Below are 18384 nucleotides of genomic sequence, written 5' to 3' on the forward strand. Positions count from 1 at the left end.
AAAAAGAAGAGATACCTTCACCTAATGAGTTGTGTAATGTTCAACTTATTAGTTCAATTCCTGTCTGTATAAAGATCACTTTTCTGGCACCTCTGAGGCCATAGTGTACATACATACATAGCTATGTCTGTATATGTGTGCATATATATATATATAAATGTAACAGCTGGGGAATTAGTTATGCTTTCTTTAAACATGAAAGAACTGTTACAGTGAAGACATTTAAAATTAATTCAGTTGAAGATACAGGCAATTCAACTGAAACAATAATTCTACTTCATTTTTTTTGTGTTGTTATCAGGCTGTTACGCTGCCCACAGTTTGCATGACAAAATGTGAATAATTTATTGACTGTTTAAATTCCTGGCTGACTGGAAAAAGTCATTCAGGCTGCTTCCTATGCACTGTCAGTAACTAACTTGACACTATTAACAAATTATGGTTCTCATGCATAAATAGTACACATCTTTTGTCCGTACATTGGACTACAGGAATACTGTTTCTTCAGGAAAATACTGTCCCCTTCTTCTCAGTATGGATCAGTAAATATCTTTTGCTGTGTGTGAAGGTTACAGTCAAGTCTAGTTCAGTCTCTGCAAAGCCATAATAAAGACAGGAAGGTTATAGACCTCAAATAAGAAAACCTGAGAGATCATAAAAACTTACTGAAGACATTTTTGAATGAGTGTTTTCAAGGCTTTTCTTCACAGAAGAGACTCCAGGTTAGGGTCACAGCCTCCCAGAAGTAGTGGTACTTCAAAATGGCTCTTCTGTGTTAATTCTCGCGTGAATCTGGAGCATTTTGGAGCAGCACAAATTGTTAAACCCACATGTAATGCAAGAGCTTAGAAACAGAATCTTTCTAAATGACTGCAAAGAGAACTTTCATAGGGCTGTTTTGGGTTTTTTTTAAATATAAAAGTTTCCTGGTTTTTCCTCCTTCAGGGATGAAGGCAAATCTCCTGTTTGTCTAGTCACTGGCTAATAGAGCTAGGAGTAATGGTACTGGAATATAAAATTCAGCTACTTTTACCCTTCTCATTCCTGACCCCTGCATCTCCTGTCAAGACTATCAGTTATCCTGATTGTAGTCGCTACTACACGATTTACTTAATTAGTTATAGAACATGGAGACAAGCTGTGAGGCAACTGGCTGTGTTGGTGCTGAAATTTGAAAGTAGCATAGGAGCCTTGATAATGTAACGTAGGAGTCCTTCCATGACATTTGAGTTCCTTCTGAAATAGGCAAGAGCCCAGACACTACCTGAAACAGCAAACTGATGAGCATTGGCCAGTGGACTGCACTAACCACTAAGGCTTTCCCCACGGAAGTTCTGTCTTTATTTTTGGAAGTAAATAAGACAACTTTTGTCCAGATGAGCAAAGAGTAGCAGAAACCCAATGTGGTGGAGGTACTTGGAGCTGTATGAAAGCCACCTGTGTACACTTAATCACACCTTCTGCTGATGCATTACTTTCAGCAAAAATCAGAGCAAGGTCTTAACACTGGGTAAGTTAACCTACAACATTTTGGGGTAATCTGAAGATCAAAACCTGCCTGTAGAATTTTTCTGTACTCACACTCCCTAATTTGCACAAATACAGGATTTGAAACAGTTCCTCTGAGCAAATCCTCTACTGGATTGGCAACATTGCTAAGAGACACTTCCCTGTTAACTCAGAAGCTGCACCGTTACTGTTATGGAAAAAAGGTTCAGGATAATTGAATTACCTGTTTAGGTGGGATTCATTTCCTAAAGTCAGGGGTACTTGAAAATAATAGAGAAAACACATAATACTGAGCTATAAATTGCTTAACTTTACACTGATAAGAGTTCATACTTTTCTCAAACAGTGGATAAAGTAGGACTTCAACCAGTTAGGGAATGAGGCAGCAAATAAAACATTTCTGGCCAAATGGACAGGTAAAATTTACTTCAATAAATGGAGCCAATGCTCTACACCTAGGTTTGTTGCTGGAAGTTAAGGCACTTTCACATTCATCTGGGACATGACAAGTGTGCTTCTGAGAGTATGAGGAGAGAGTAGGAGGGAAGAAATGCTTCAACTCAATTACAGTTTGCCACATGATTTTCCATCCTAAGGAGCTGCCAGTAGCTGTCAACACGGACTTACAGAGCTTGCAGCAGAATCAGAGTTGGCAACCTCCAGTCATGGAGCACCAGAGCTCAGTTCTACTGGAGATGGCACACTGGTGAACTTGCCTTTCCAAGGAAAGGATTATCTAGAAGGAGAGTGCCTGTATAGTACAAGATCACCATGGTCCTGCCTTGTACTGCCCCTCAGATTTCTCTAGAAAATACTTCACTCACAGCCCTCTGCACCAAGCTTCCTATAAAACAAACTCCAAATATAATTAGCTCTTGAGGTACTCACAGGATGAAAAGCAGTTTGATGGACAAAGATACTGAAGTGTGATGCAAAATGGGAAGATGGTGATGAAATTCTGGTCCTCCTCATCCCTCCTGCACAGGGAAAATTACAACAAATAAGCGGAATTAGAAACCAACAAAAAACCAGCGTGTAGGAAGTAAAAGGAACTACAGAAAGAAGTAGAGGAGTGGCAGCTATTCTCCCTGAAGTTGTCATTCTTATTGTGCTCAGTTCTGGAAAAGCTATGGTTGACAAGAACAGCAGATGGATGCATACCTGTTCCACAGAGTCTGGGGGACATCATCAGTACCTGTGTCTAAACCCAGGTTTTGAGTCTCAGGCCCTGGTCCTCATAGGGGACTTCAGCCACCCTAATACCTCCTGGAAGGACAATGCAGAGAAGGGAAGGCTTGGGCAGGATCTCATCAATGCAATTAAACACCCAGTGGGCAGTGCAAAGAGGATGGAGCCAGGCTCTGTCCCGTGCTGCCCAGTGACAGCACTGGAGCAGTGGGCACACCCTGAAGCACAGAAGGCTCCCTCTGAAAAGCAGGGAACACTTCATTAATGTCAAGCTGATTTGAGCACTGGCACAGGTTGCCTAGAGAGGCTGTGGAGCCTCCAGCATTGGAGGTACTCAAACCTCTGAAGATGGTCCTGGGTAGCTCATGGTGGTCCAGCTTGAGGAGGGGTGGGTGGGACCAGATGGCTGCCAGAGGTTCCTTCCAGCTTCTGCCTTGCTGCAAAAAGAAACAAACACCAACTTGCATCCATTTTCCAACTCTGCAGTCATCATCAGAAACTTCCTCACTGGTTTGGACTGTAGGGTCATCAGGGTCTGGATCACTACAGGCTTTTAGTCTTTGAGAATCCAACTTCTGCTGGATGGTACCAAAGCCCAGAGCACTCATCAGTACATCTCAAGTCACAGGAGTGAAGTCAGCTCATTTCAGTAAAACTGGGGTCATCTTTTACCCTGCCTCGAAAAAACATAAAGAAAAGTTATTAATTCAAAGAAGAAGAAATTTATTTTCTGTAGGATTACAATACTTAACCGAAACAAATCCGTGCCTTATACCCGAAACATGGCTTTGGCCTCAGCAACTCCTCGAAATTTCACATTTTCTTCCAAATTCTGCCTCACTCAATGAAGCTGAGCAGCCATGCAGCAGTCATACTGAAGCAGAACCACATGGACTACCAAGACGAAATGGGTAGTGTGAGCCTTTGGAGCCAATGTAACTCATCTGTACCATGTCATCTGGGTATGAATGACTAAACACTCAATATAGAGCAACAGTGCAACTCTGCAGAGTGAGAAGTCAACTCATGATGTTCTAATAAAGCAGTGTTTCCTCAATGCTGCTTTCCAAGACTCATAACCCTCTCCAGCAGAATAATTGTCTGCCAGACCAAACTATATGATTTATCTCAGTAGGAAAAGGCACTCGCTCAGGCCACCCCCAAAATCACGTGCTGAGTAAACCAGCTGCTGACAGTAGCAACTTCTGTGAAATAAGATGCTGTTTCTTACCAATACAAAGTTCTTGGATTCACTGAGCTTGCCAAGGTGGGTTGAGATCTTTAACCAAACAATATTACTAAAAAAACCAAAAAAACCTAAAACCATCTGCTATGCCAGGAATAAGCAAAACAAACACAAATCATGCTTGGACTATGTGATGTAAAGTAAAAGTGATAAAATGGTACAGTTTTCTTTCCATATTCAAATGTCAAAAAATGTAATGGCCCCATATTTCTTTCCTTCTCTCCATTGTACACACACACCCACCTCTTCTGCCTAGATGCTCAGAAAGATGGGTGGGGATTTAAGCTGGAAACTTGATAAACCCAGAATGTACATGCTGGAAGCATTATTTTGGATGCTAAATAGCAGTTAACAAAATTAAAACAGTGCAAAGCTGGGAGTTCATAAACTGAGTGACCCCTTGTATCAAGGGGATCAAAATAAAAAAATAAAGAGAAGTCACCATGACCACTGGAAGTTTTTCATAGGCTTCTCAGAACCAATCATGTCAAAATAAGGCTCTGCAGTTTTAACTTGGTTGTATCAAGAGCCGGGCTGTCACACCCACAGAAGGATTTCTGAAGATATTCTTAGGTATGACATAATGCTAATTGAAGTCACACTTTCATTTGTTAATATTTCTGAAGGAATTACATGTTGGCAGAAAATTGCATGCATCCAAGGGAAGAGAAAGAAAGAGGTCAGGTCTTGACATCAATTTTCTTGTAGAAAAATAAACCACACCAGCCAGTCTGATGGAGGAGCCAGGGGCAAAAATTCCATGATCTTTTGGACATTTTGGATAACCTCTTTCAGCTCATAAGAACATGTTTACTTTGCCCTGGAATCATAAACATCTGAAGAAACTGATAATAGTCTGTGGGGCAGCAGAATTGGTTCCAGTGCCTTCAAAAGAGCATCTTTGCAAATTGTTAATCCTAAAGCAGGATTTTTGGAAACCTCTCACAACCCACTCTCAGAATAAACCCTTGAAAAATAATTCAGATCCCTGATCATTCTGAAAGGTCCTGGCAGAAGAAGATAGGCTACTGCATTTAATACTTGAAAAAAAATATAGCCCGCTGTGAGTTCAGGTTCCCCTAAAATGGATATCCCCATGGTCACACCAGCCATTCAGAGGAAGGTAAATGTACTTTTTCACATTCATTTAATTCCTTTACATTCTGCTACAGGTTTAGCAGGTTAGATCAGCAAACATTTTTCACAGACATTAAACAGTTTAAACATAATTGGTTGAAAACACAGTTTTCAATAAGGGAAAGAAAAAGCAGTAGGTGTGCTAGAATGATATTAATGAGGTACCTCAAAACCTGAAAATAAGTGAGGAGTTTCTGGAAATCTGTGGTTAGCCTACATTTAAAATGCCATACAGCTCCCTCACTGCACTTCCTAACAGCAGGCTGCTTCCAACCCAAGGCTGACATGGTAAGTTAATGCTTTGGGAACAAAAGTCACTGAGCAAGAGACGTGGCACATCTCTTCTAGACAGTTCTTGACACACAGGCATTAAAACTACAGTCTTGCCACTGAGCTGGGACAGGACCTGAGGGAATGACCTGAAGTTGTGCCAGGGGAGATTTAGTTTGGATATTAGAAAAAGGCTTTTCCCCCAGAGGATGGTTGGGCACTGGAACAGGCTCCCCAGGGAAGCGGTCACAGCACCAAACCTGAGTTCAAAAAGCGTTTGGACAATGCTCTCAGGCACATGGTGTGACTCCTGGGATGTCCTGTGCAGGGCCAGGAGTTGGACTTTGTGATCCTTGTGGGTCCCTTCCAACTCAGGATGCCCTGTGATTCTAAGCAATACAGCAGTCTGTAGTGCTAATACATATAAAATAATTAAATGAGTCCTATAAAAATTGTCCAGAAGTTCCTGACATGGTTTGGTTGGCTGAAAATAAATGCGACTTCTGAAATCCTCAGCAGAGTTTTGTATCCCAGGAAGACGGTTTGAACACAGGAAGTTTCTGATGGACAGTACAACTGGCGCTATACAACAACCAGACACACCATCATCATTTCCCCATCTCTGACTTTCCAAAGCTCCTCTTGGTTCCTCCTGGTGAAGAAGAGCAGCAGCGCCGGCAGCCAGAGGTGTGTTATCACTGAGGCACAGCAGCGCAAGGTACGAGTGAGATAAGCGCTGGATTTCCCCTCCAGGCCCCCGCCTCAAACTGAAACCTCTGGCACGGAGGACGAAGGAGAATCAGAGCATCCCAGCCCAAACGCACGTGTGACACAGGAAAGAGGCACGGCTCCTCCACAGGGATGACAGCCAAGATTAAGCGTCCTCTGCATCTGCAGATCCTATCGGGCACAGCAGGAGCTCTGTTTGAGGAGCACCCGTGCCTGGACTGCTGCCATGCTTGACCCTGCAAATCACTGATGATAAAAGAGCAGAGTGCAGCACTGCTCAAGTTACAGACTTTCCCACTTTCCCCACCAGATCAAGGCACTATCAACACCTCACAGGCTTGATGCCAGCTCACACCAACAACACAAAGCCGCACCTTCCACGTTCTCTCCCTGATAGCTAAAGCCATCCACACCTACATCCTAGATGTGAAAAGGAGCCTGAAAGAAGAAGTGTCTCTTTCCTTCTGGAGAACGTGGGGCAAGATTGCAGTAAGGGCTGCCCTACCCCAGGTGTCCTCAGACCGTGGCACTTGCAGCCCAAAGGCTGCTGGTGGCCAACATCCGCTGCCAGCTCTTTCTCTTTGATTCATGTTTTGTGGAGGAGCATCAAAATACCTTGGAAGCTTTCACTGACCAACCGCCAGTGCAGAAGCAGCGCGGTCATAAATGAGGAATGATGCAAATGCCAAAGCCTCTCAGCCTTCAAATTCAAAATGTATTTAGGAATTCTGTTTTGAACTATAAAATTTAAAAAATCCAGAGCACTGTGGGTCTCCCAGAAGCAAGACCTGGCTTTGTAGGTTGGGGATTTGATCCTGTGGAGTGAAACTCTGGCTTGTTGCTGCCTCTGGTAGGATTACATTTATCAGGGAGCTGGAGGGCCTCTGTGTCTCTGTGGGAACCCCTAAGGGGAAAATCAGGGTCTCCTTAGAACTGACAGGAAAATTTAAGACTTCCTCAAAGAAGAAAAGAAGCAAGGCAGAAGAAATCCAAGGGAAGAAGTGGAACTATTCCTAACAATCATGATAATTGCAGTTTTGTAAGTTAGGCTGGCTGGGTGCCCAGAATGGGTAAAAAAACCCCAAACCAGTTTAACTGACAAGCATATAACCATTTGCACAGCCCTGCAGCAAAGCCAAATGACCTCCAACTTCTCAAAAATGTCAGTTACAGGTTTTTCCCTCATATCTACTTTTTGTTATTTGAGCAAACTAATGAACATAGGCTTTAAAACAGTAGTGAAGTTTTCTATTTCTGACAGTAACCATGAGATTTAGACATGTAACTGTCAGTAAAAAACCAGGAAATAGATCTTGCTTAAATTTTTAAAATCCCTTATTTAAAATATGTTTATGATACATAATAAGCAAATACACTCACCCAATGAATAATATTCAGTAGTCAAATACATATTCTGCATGGATAACTTGCCCAACAAGTTCAGAGTTCTGACCATCATAAGAATTTTAGCTACATTTTTCTCTCTAATTTTCTTTTTTTAAAAGTTTCACTAACAAGTCATGCAATTATTTTTGCATCATGACAACTTTAAACTCAGTTTCATCCCCCTGTCACAATGACCTACCATTGTAGCAGTACAATTTCTGAATTCAACACTTGAGATAACAAGAAATGTTCACAAAACTGCAGACCGAGGCATCCTGACACAGCTTCAGAAGCTTCATTTTCAAGGTTCTTGGTGCAAGATTATATATGATTGGGAAATTTTCACAAGGAATTCCAGGAACTCTAGAGGGGGATATCAGTCCTTGATGTCCTCTGTGGTAAGCAAAAAACTTTTTCTTTTAACTATTTTTTTAAAAAAAAAACAGGAAGTGGAACAGTGAAATTATTTTAGACTGTTATTTGATCTGCACAGGCTTTTCCTGCCTAGAAAGGGTTAAACCATACAGTTGTTTTCTTTCTTTAGGAGGAACTAGACATCCCCTGATTGAATCATACAGAATAAAGGATTATAAGAAATGAGATCCCTCAGCTTTCCTGAGGGAAGAGGCAGGAGCCACATGAAAGAGGAACCCGTGTAAGGCTGGTAAGCCACATAAGGGCACTGTATTCTTCCTCATCTTATGGATCACTACAGTATCTGTCCAAGTATTTAACCCCCTTCATCCCTCCCTGCTGCACTGTCTTTGTCCAACCACCCTGGAAGCAGAACTTCAACACTCGGAGCAGCTTTTGACAAGGATATATAAAACCTTTCCCAGCTGAAGGGGCCAGCAGTATGTGGAAAAGGAACCTGGGTGCTGGAGGAAGCCTGGCACTTGTTTGAGCTACCCAGAGCTGCTACAATACAACATTAGAGAAACTGAGATGTTTAGGCTCATTATTGTGCTCATTCACACTGACATGAAGTAGGCCTTGAGCACTGTTAGCTATAAACTGCCCAAAATTGTATTTACTACCTAATTTTAATAAGTTTATATTTCCTAATGATCATTTTGTATCAAAAGAGAATAAGCAGTCCCTCAGGATCCAGTTCTTTTTTTCCTTGAGCCTTTACAATATACTGCTTTCTCAGCCCTTGACACCAGCTCCCCACATGCTCAGAATGACATAAATCACAATTTTATCTAATCTGCATCTTTTCTAATAAAAAGAAAGCCCATTTTTCTCCTAGCATTAGGTCAGTATTCATGCTTGAAGTCCCCTGGAGCTGCATCTGATTCACACCAGGATACAAAAATGACTGGAGCACAATCTTTTGGTTGCCTTTAGTCAAATCCTTTAGTCTGTTTTGCTGTTATCCATCTTTCCCACAAACCCAACTTGATGCCTGCTAACACAATGCACAGTACCCTGGCTCAAGACTCACTGTTTATGCTGCTCTGGACACGTCTCTTTCCCTGCCCCCCAGCATCTCTGTGCTTTATTTATTCTGCTGACTTGTGCCAAATGCTGAAGTCACAGTCTGAGTTTTCAGTTAACTCATATCCCTACCTCTTTTTCCTATTCTTATTGCCTCTCCTCACAAACATTATCAGGTTTGAATAGCTCAGACTTTTTCATACCTGCCATATATTTATATAATGGATAACTGTGGTTTATTTTCCTTTGACCCCTTCTCATCAAAACCTGGCAGCTCACAGTGCTCCATCCTTGTGCATTTGCCTATCACCTGGGATAATCTGGACCTCACAGTGACATGGGGGTTAAGAAATATGAAGCTTATTTTGGCTCTGTTGTGATTCTGAATCTTAGCAGCCAACTTGCTTCTTTCAAAATGTAATTTTTCAACAAAACCCACAGGCTTTTAGACTCTAATTCATCCCAAAAATACATTCAGATGAACAGGCTCCAGCCAGCTCTCACTTGCCATGAAGCCAACATGCTAATGGAGCTCCATCTTTGCTTTCAAAAACCTCATGACAGGATAATTAACTTAATAGTCCAGACTTCTCTTGGGTCAGCTTCAATTCCCTTCCCAGAAAACTTCCCCAGGCTCTTGACAGTATCTTGAAACTGGTTTTCACTGTCTCACACTGTTACTGCTCTTGACAGTCTGCTTCATGATTTTCCCATGTGCTAACCTTTTCCATCACCAAGGCAAGCCAGATGCTATTGAAAGAGAAAGAAAACAAGGAGTGCTGGATCTCCTTGATAATTCCCCAGTTATTCCCTTTACCTGGTAAAGAGGACATTATCCTGCTGGCAGCAACAACCTCAGAACTGCTACAGGGACACAAGTAAACAGGCTGCTTGTCCAACTCCAGCACCGTGGGGCAAGGACATTTCTGATCCTTCTTCAAAAAGGCCAATCACGTTTAAAAACATTGGATTGGGTGAAACACTCTGCAGTGCATTTCCCTCTTCTGACACCTCCCTTTAGTAGTAAGAGCAAAATCTTTCATGCAGCTTTGCTGTTGTTCTCCATGAGCTTTTTTTCTTATTTTTTAAAGGAAGCACCAGAAAACAAAGATTGTTTTTACACATTAGTACTGCACTTGACATGATGCTGCTAGCAGGCTATGGCATTTCATGTCCACTATGAGAACTGATTAGAAATTGGGCAGAGTGCTCAGACGTTGCATCACTTTGCTCTGTATGACCATAGCAACCCACAGCGAATCCTTCACTGAGAACATCCATAAAGTTCATGCAGGAAGGGTTTAGACAGCAGGAATAAAGTTAATACCCCCTGCAATAAAACTGACTGTAATAATTTCAAATTACAGACATAGAGAAACATCTGTGGAGGTCAAAAGACCAAAAAAAGAAAAAAAAAATGCAAACTGAAGATGAGTGAAGCCAAGAGAAACTGAAGTCCACAAGAAGCTGCTACTTATTTGTACTTCTAAATGGAAACAGGATCCTCTGACAAATCTGATTCCAGAAAAATATACCCCAGCTCGGGGTCACACAGAAGAACTCAGAGCTGATGAGAGAACTCAGCCCTAGGGGCTGCTGTCACCAGATGATTCCACCCAAGCACAGCAGTACTTATTTATAAGCCTGCATGCTTGCAGGTGGATTAACAAAAGCATTTAAATGCCTTTCATGAGCAATTACCAAGAGGCTTTTTTTTCTTGCCATAGTTGTATGAGGTCAAGAAACCAAACGAGCTTGTACAACACCCATCAGCTTCTTGATTTTTTTGCACAGATTCTTGTGTTTGTAGATGTTGTCTTAGAGCAAAACAGTATCTCATCTCATTTGATTGTGAATGGAATAAACTTAAACATGCTCAGAGGTATTGGTATTGTAACCTGTTTGTTCATTAGGAAGAAAAAAACCAGAAAGAAACCAAATTCAGGTCACTGAGGAAGAACCAGAGAGTTCTTTATGCACACTGCAATCAACTATCTAAACATTCTGTTCTCTTATAACCATGAGACTGACAGATTGTTTGGAGATGAGTTTGGAGAGAAACACATCAGAGCTTCATCTTATGTCTGGAAAATACTGCATATCTTTCTAGATTATCATCAAAAACCTTCAAGGCAAAGTTTTTCATGTTTGGTCTCTGTCCAAGACCAATTTCTAAATTCATTTTCTTCATTATCCTTTTGGACTTCTTTGAATTCAGAGGTTAAAAGGGGGCCATCCACAACTCATTTAGAGTAGTTATCTGTATGAGCTGCACACCTTAAGAACCTGAGGTGCTTCTGCCATGTCCTCACAAGTTACAGGGACAAGAATCTGTGACCTTTTGGACAAAGTCTGGTTCATTAGGCCATTTCTGTGTTATTGAAAAAGCTGCAACCAAATATCCATCTTATGTTACCGCTGCAGTTTTCAGCTTTTAGAAACGGATGTCAGTGAATCCAGGAGGACTTGAACTTCCTGAACCAATTCACAAGTGCATACTGGAGTAAGACAAGAGCTGCTCCAGATTACAAAGCACCAAAGTAGCCCTGCATGGGGACGCCTACCTTCTGACAGTCATGTTAAAGACATTTTCTTCACAGCTCACCACTCTAGAGATCCTTCAGCATATAATCCATTTGATCCAGCAATGCATTAAAGAAGCAGAGAGAGCAGCATCTGGAACTAAAAAAAAAATCTCACGTTCAGTTGAAACTGAGCAGCAACTCCACTCTGAGCCCCCAGAGAGGAAAAGTCAGCACAGATTGCCATTCACGAAAGAAACAAATCTATAGAATAAAAACTGGCTTTTCCACGCAGTCTACCAACACCAGTGAAGAGTTTTGCCTAGAGCTTGTGTGCTTTCCTACTTGGAAGTGTCATGGCTACGCTCCAAGCTCCCACTTCCATAGGAGCTATACGAGAGATTCCCACGGTCAACAATACCTTGGGGACTTGAAAGAAAGCTACAGGAATTCTTCATTATTTAAAAAAGCACTCACTTCTCTTCGAGGGAAGGCAGAGAGGAGAGAGGTTCCCATGCAAAGTAACAGGGGTGAGGTTGGGCTGGAAGCCCTTTTGAACCACATCTTATATCGCTTCCTGAAAACGTGTTCAATCCCTGCTGAATCTTGCCCCTCTAAATCTTTTTTGCAAGACACGGAGCTCTGATTTCACTCTAATTTAATGAGAAGCTTAATGTCTAAATGTTTTGAGCGTTGCTTGGGGAATAGCAAAGAAAGCCTGGCAGCAAGAAGTACAGAAAAGGGAAAGAAAAAAACATAAGTCTCTGACCCTTTGAGAAATCAGGGAACCAAAAAAGTATCCTACTGATTCTGGAAAGTTTAAGGGACTTCTATCAACAGGGATCAAAACTTGGCTCCTAAACCTCATGTATAATCCCCAAAATAAAGGTCTGGCTGCTTCCCACCAAATGCATCAATTTTTGCCTAGATCACATAGAACTGACATGCTTATAATGGGAGCCATAATTAATAGTGTTTCAGCAAAACAATGCACGGGAATGTCTCTCTCTGCTCGACTGAAAGCAAAGTCCTACAGCTAAAAATCCCAGCTTTCCTCTCAGGGAAAGCAGAACAATGAAACTTGCTGCAGAGTGACATATTCCAGGCAATTACAAGAGCTGCAGACCTCAAAGCCAGACCCTGAGCATGACTGGAACATAAATAGATTAGCAACTGCTAGGGACTGCTCTTCCTCCTGATTCACAAAGCATGTTCCCACTTCGTTTTTGATGCCTTTAATGATGCACAACCATTCCTTTAATAAGAAAAGGCATTTCACATTTTTATAAATATCCCAAATGCTCCATGTTACCCTTAGTTACCCTTCATCCCTCCGTTCTCTGCAATGCTGCTAACTAAATGGATCCATGTTTTTCCAGCACATTACAGCCTTGCCTTAAGCAGAGTAAACCCCATCCCACTTCCTTCACTTACAGCACCCTCCAGGGCAGGTAGAGGAAAAATAGAACTGGTTTTGTCCTGAAGCCCTGGCCAAAATCACCCAGCTCTGATTAGCAGTCTTCAGAGGAAAATGGATGTGGCAAGCACCAATTCCAGGTTCTGGGTTAAATTCTGTGAAGACTAAATGGTAACCTATGGCTCTCTGAGTGCTTTGCAAAGCAAGGAGCATCTCTGAGGCTGTTGCACTGAATGGGAAAGTGTCAGAGCAGCACAGAACTGCTGAGCTATTTGTAGAAGGTCAGCCAGCAATTTGTTACCAGGGCTACAAGTAAAACCCAGAAGTCTCTACCACTGCACTTCAGGCACCCTTCTCTTTCTATCTCAAACTGTCTGTCCCCAAGTCCTGTCCCACCCCCCAAAAAAACACAACCAAAAAATCTCTATCCATTTTCCATTTCCACCAGCGCAGGCTGCACTAGAATCCAAAAGAGCACTGTAATTCTTCACACTGTTTCCCAGCTAGTGTAGGCAGCTCACTACCCAGCACACTCGCTTTTCTGCACCTCTCTATTCTGAGAAGAAGAGGAAATGCTCTTTGTGGGGCCAAGTATCCAGCCTGAAGACTGTCAATGCTATTGGGAAATTAAATATCATAAACACCACAATGGTCTGCTTTTTTAAAGTCTTCAAAACTCTGTAGGGACTGCTGCTTTTTACAGATATAATCTGAGGGTGCTTATATAATTTTAAATACTTAATTAATGGAAACTGGAAATCCATACACTGAATTGCTAAATGCCAGCTATCCCTACTGACCTTTAAGATCAGGGCAGGCACAGAGGTCCCACGAGTACCAGACTGTGATTCTCAAGTATTTAACATGAGAGATGCAAGTCATGCAATCCTGAACAGCAGCACAGACGTCAGTGACACCAGGAATACACCACCACCTTCCTGTCAAATCAGTCACAAGTACATGATATGGCATTTAAGTCAATTATGGGATACAAATTATACCCAACAATCACAAAGCTCAAAAATACGTGAGCACATTTAAATAATTTCATGGGGCTACAACACCTTTTTCTGACACCAGGAGAGCTAAAGATGGATTTAGTATCTGATCAAAAAACAGGCACAAGGACCAGTGTATCACTGCTGGGTTTTGTGTCTGCTCTGCAAAAGCTGACCATTCAAATTCTTCATTCCCACCAATAACAAAGAAGAAAACTCTCTTCATAAATAGGAATTGGCATTGTCCAAATGACAGAGTAGTGCCCAGCTTGTTAACGGTTTTATTCCATGCCAAACTACAAAAAGTTTTGGAAATTGCTTTGTAGTAGCACTAGCTTCCTGTGGAGTCTCAAGATAAAGCCTTTTAAAAAAATGCATACTCCTGGCAGCACTGAATAGGGCTCAAAACTTCAACAGTGACAAAATTAGAAATACTTGTCTTCATCATAAATCAATAAATGTGCTGTTATTCAACAGTAACTACACAATAAAACGCTGTGCCTTTGCATTCTCTGTAGCCCTACTGACAGATGATGCAGAAAGGCTTTTGGTATCTATAGAACCTGGACATCTGCCTTAATATTAATAATATTATTAAAAATATATATCTATATTTTACAGTGGGGTGGGTAGGGCTCAGAAGAGCCTATCCCACTGCTTAGGTTATTCTTCAATTACCCAAGTCAAGCACATCCATATTCTAATAACTAAATTGTTCTAAGAAAGGCTCCTAAAAGAAACTTGCCTTAGCCAAGGCTCCCTGCTCTTTGCTTTCTGGAAAGCTGAAAACTGCTCAAGGTCATTTTAGCTCCCCCTTTTTGCTCCTGTATACAGCTGCATTAAAATAAGTACTGTTCAGTAGTGCTGGAAGCTACTTCCAAGGGTGAAACAGAGGCCACTGCTTTATAAGAAGTTGCCTTAGTTTATAGTAGATATTTCTGAAGTTCTTGTTACTATTCAGAAGGTGGTGGTTATTTAATAGCCAGCTAATTGAATTAGTCTCCAGTTTTGGTCTTTAAGCTCCACTCTGAATAAAAATGATAAAGAGAAGCAGTTCAAGCATGTTCCAGGATAGCTGCCACATTAAAACAGAGTCAATTGCATGCATTAATCTTTAATTAACAGCATCAGAGGAACTATAATCTAGTAGCTAGAGTACTGGACTAGCTACAAAGAGCCTTCATTCTAATCCCAGACCAGCCGCTGATTTGCTATCCACCTCCCATGAGAAGGGGAAGAGAAACACCCCTCTAAGTTCTCCGTTTCCTTTATGTCTTTTGTCTGCCTTACCATTACTCTTGTGGTAGCTGTAGCAGGGGCACTCCCTGCATGAGCAAAACTCCACCGTGGCTCTGCAGCACTGGGTGAGCAGTCCAGCGCTAATTGCAATTAACAGCAACATCAACGGAGTCTTGTCCTACCAGAGCCCTGACCTATCTCAAGATGGTTGCAAATTTTTGGCATTTCTGTAACTTCTCTGTAAACCAAAGAGAGGCAGCCTGCAGCAAGGAATAATAAAAGCACACAAATTACTTCCAACAAGAACATTATGGTCAATTTTTGTGAAAACTTCCTTACTTACTTTGCATAATTGCTATGCAAACCCCAGGCTGATGAGATGAACTTGGCTTTTTCTTCCAGTCATCCAAATTTACATATTGACTAGCCTCTCCAAAATGGATATTTCCCAGTAAATGACGGCATGATGCAACCAGAAGAGAGCTGGTGTTTCTCTTTCATTAAGCTCTGTCACCTCCCTTTCAAGCTGCCTTAGATGAGCACAGGTTCTTATCTCTCCTGCATTCCCCGAACTCCACCTGTGCCAAGTCTTGCTGTTTTCTCTCTGCGAGCACAGCAGCTCTGGAATCTGAGAAAGAAATTTCTTTCACATCTTTATCTCTACTTTTCTCAGAGTCCCCTCATGCTAATATTCCTTCCCAAACACAGCCATCAATGGTGGTACTATTACCATCATTAGTCTCCCACTCTTCCCAAAGGGATGCACACTGTTATGGGGTACATACCTCTATTTCTCCAGACAGCTTTCTGATTCAGGCAGCATTTGCAAACCAAAAAGGCAGATATGTTCTATTCAGAGTGATTTTGTGTAACACATGCTATCCAACTACCTCAGCTTTAATCTTCCTTTGTCAACAAGAAAGTTCGTCCTCTATTTGTTCCACACCCACCAATCTAGGAACACACATAAACAGTCAAATACAGTGTGCCTGGAAAAGCATGTGGTCTTTGTGGCCCATTTCCAGAGGGTTCTCCTATCTCCCCATTAACTTCTCAACAAAATTCCCTCTCCATCCAGCACCAGAGAGGCAGGACTGCACAGCTCAGTAGAAAAGCTGAGGTTAAAGTAGAGCAGTTCCCTAGCTCTCAAGGAGTGGCTTATCATTGTCCGCATTCCAGGACAACAAAACCTCTACTTCTCACACAACCAGCCTGCCTCAGGCTTGTCTCTGCATTCAGATATTTGGCTCTCCTTCCTCATGCTAGATAAAACACTCCCCTGAGGCAAAGTTTTTTAGTAAGCACTTAGTCGCCTTTGATCTCAAAAGCAGCTGGTGCACAGCTGCTCCCCATTACTTTTGCAGCTCTCAGGAACCTTTTGCATTTTCCTGTCCTCCCTCACAGGCAGGCACACAGGGCAAGAACATCACCAGCAACCATCTTTCATTCTAAGGCAAAAGCTTTTATCTCCATCTCACGTGCCCTGCCCAATTCCTCCTTGAACTACTGCCCACCTGGCTCAGCCTCAGATCTTCCCTCCTAAGGGGATCCCCAAACATGTGAGCAATGCCCTCCTATTCCTCTTCTCAGCAAGGGTTTCCTCCATGCTTGGGAGTCTCCTGGGGAGACACAGTAATCTGTCTGATGTACAGATGGTAAAGAACAGGCTGCTGTACCTCCTCCCAGGAAAAAAATATTCCCTCAGGTTCATTGTTTTTGCAGGAGGTAAGATAGGAGTGAATTCCACCCCAGTTTTTCTTCTCTCCAACTACAGAATCCAGCAAGCACAGGAGGGCCTCTCTCCTTAGAGGTGAGTCCATGCTAGGAAGTATGGATGTGGTTAGCACAGTATCACCTCACAGAGCCTTAGACCATCTGCAAAGTCTATTAACAGCACGAGGTTTTTCAATTTTACTTTATGCCAGTTTAAGGAAAATAGGAGAAAGCTAGAAACCAACCCAGAATCTCAAATTACAGGATTCACAGACAGTATTTCATCCCTTCCTTAGCTGCAAAAGCCATTTGAAGCCACCACCAGCAGACAGCTATGGACTGTAGGATGCAGCACAGCCACTACAACACTGAGCTTTGACAAATGCTTGCAGTCCATTTCCTACCTACACAGGAGGTGAAGATAACTCCTGACCAATCTGCTGGGATTTCCCTAGACATCCACAAGAAAAAAAAAAAAAAAAAAGGAAAATTAATACTCACATGCTGAGGAGAACTGGGAGCTGAAATCCTTGTTCTCAGCTTGCCCTCCAGACTGGTCTCACTGAGGTAATCACTGTGAACCCACGGGCACTTCAGCAGCTCCTTCTCCCACCAAGGAGCCCAACCTACTCTTGCAACCAAATACTCATTAGAAAAATCACTTCACCTGGTCCTACTGCTGCCACTCCAGAGTCAAGTCCCACAGCTGCTTCTGGAACCACTATGGGAAGCAAACCCACCCATACAAGTGGGTTTTGTTTTTGGGTTTTTTTTTCCTCAAGCAGTATATATTACACTTGTGTTTATGCCTACATACACTGTTGAGGAAAAGGTTTTACTAGAATCTGGTGGAAAGATTATCACATTCACAGGGCCTACATTTAGTAGCTCTGAAGCTACAAACTTCAATTTTCCATCAAAATTTAGGGATTTTAACTTTGTATTAGCATTTTTGCTACAGGTGTAGCCTCCAGGAAGGCTCAAGTCAAAACTCGACCTTCTGGCCAAGAGGAAAAAGGAAGATGCTTCTTGTTACTCGTTTATGAAAGTCCATTAATTCCTCAACAGACACTTTCAAACTTCAATTTTAGCACTGCACTGGTACTTTAATGATGCATACCCACTCCTTAAAACAAACCCCAAATTCCACCTTCCCCAAACCACCATCCACCTTTCCATGGATTCCAACAGGAGTAGCGTGGGCTCTTTATAGCTGCCTATGCTCTCAGCATTACTACTTGTTGTTAATGAAACCTGTTTCACATCAAGTGCATTGTGTGAGGGTATGTCCACGGCATTCTTCCCAGAAATGTGTCTGCAGTAACATCACAGTGGGACTCAGCTCCACGAGTTGCCCTGTAAGAAAGAACCACACCTTCCTTTTGAAAGTGGAGACCGTGTGTGTGTAGGTCAATTAAGAAAGGAAACAGCAGACTTTTACATCACTGTCATTAACATACTTCTGGTTTTTATGGAAACATAACCAACTGTGATCTGCAAAATCAGGGGTGCAGGTCAGTAAGCCATTATTTCCACTTTCCATGGGTGCTCCTCCCAGTGCCACACACCTTCTCCTCACCTTTATTCTCC

The 18384-nt window shown here is 42.2% G+C and overlaps 1 protein-coding gene and 1 long non-coding RNA gene across 2 annotated transcripts; both read right to left on the bottom strand.

Moving 5' to 3' along the window:
• Positions 1–16: 16 nt before the first annotated feature.
• LOC147655695 (uncharacterized) lies at positions 17–18337 on the bottom strand. Its single transcript, XM_086897350.1, has 5 exons — positions 18236–18337; positions 17296–17439; positions 3038–3134; positions 2398–2486; positions 17–792 (listed from the first exon to the last, which is right to left on the bottom strand). The coding sequence occupies exons 1-5, from the start codon at positions 18335–18337 to the stop codon at positions 757–759; spliced, it is 468 nt and encodes a 155-aa protein (XP_086753476.1). The 3' UTR covers positions 17–756.
• On the bottom strand, positions 3206–16037 carry LOC111923819 (uncharacterized). The gene is made up of 3 exons (XR_015290143.1): positions 15867–16037; positions 11470–11587; positions 3206–3374 (listed from the first exon to the last, which is right to left on the bottom strand). It is a non-coding gene; the product is annotated as an uncharacterized LOC111923819 (long non-coding RNA).
• Positions 18338–18384: the final 47 nt, after the last annotated feature.

The sequence above is a fragment of the Cyanistes caeruleus genome, chromosome 1, assembly GCF_971803275.1.
Source record: "Cyanistes caeruleus chromosome 1, bCyaCae1.hap1.1, whole genome shotgun sequence".
NCBI classification, from domain to species: Eukaryota; Metazoa; Chordata; class Aves; order Passeriformes; family Paridae; genus Cyanistes; species Cyanistes caeruleus.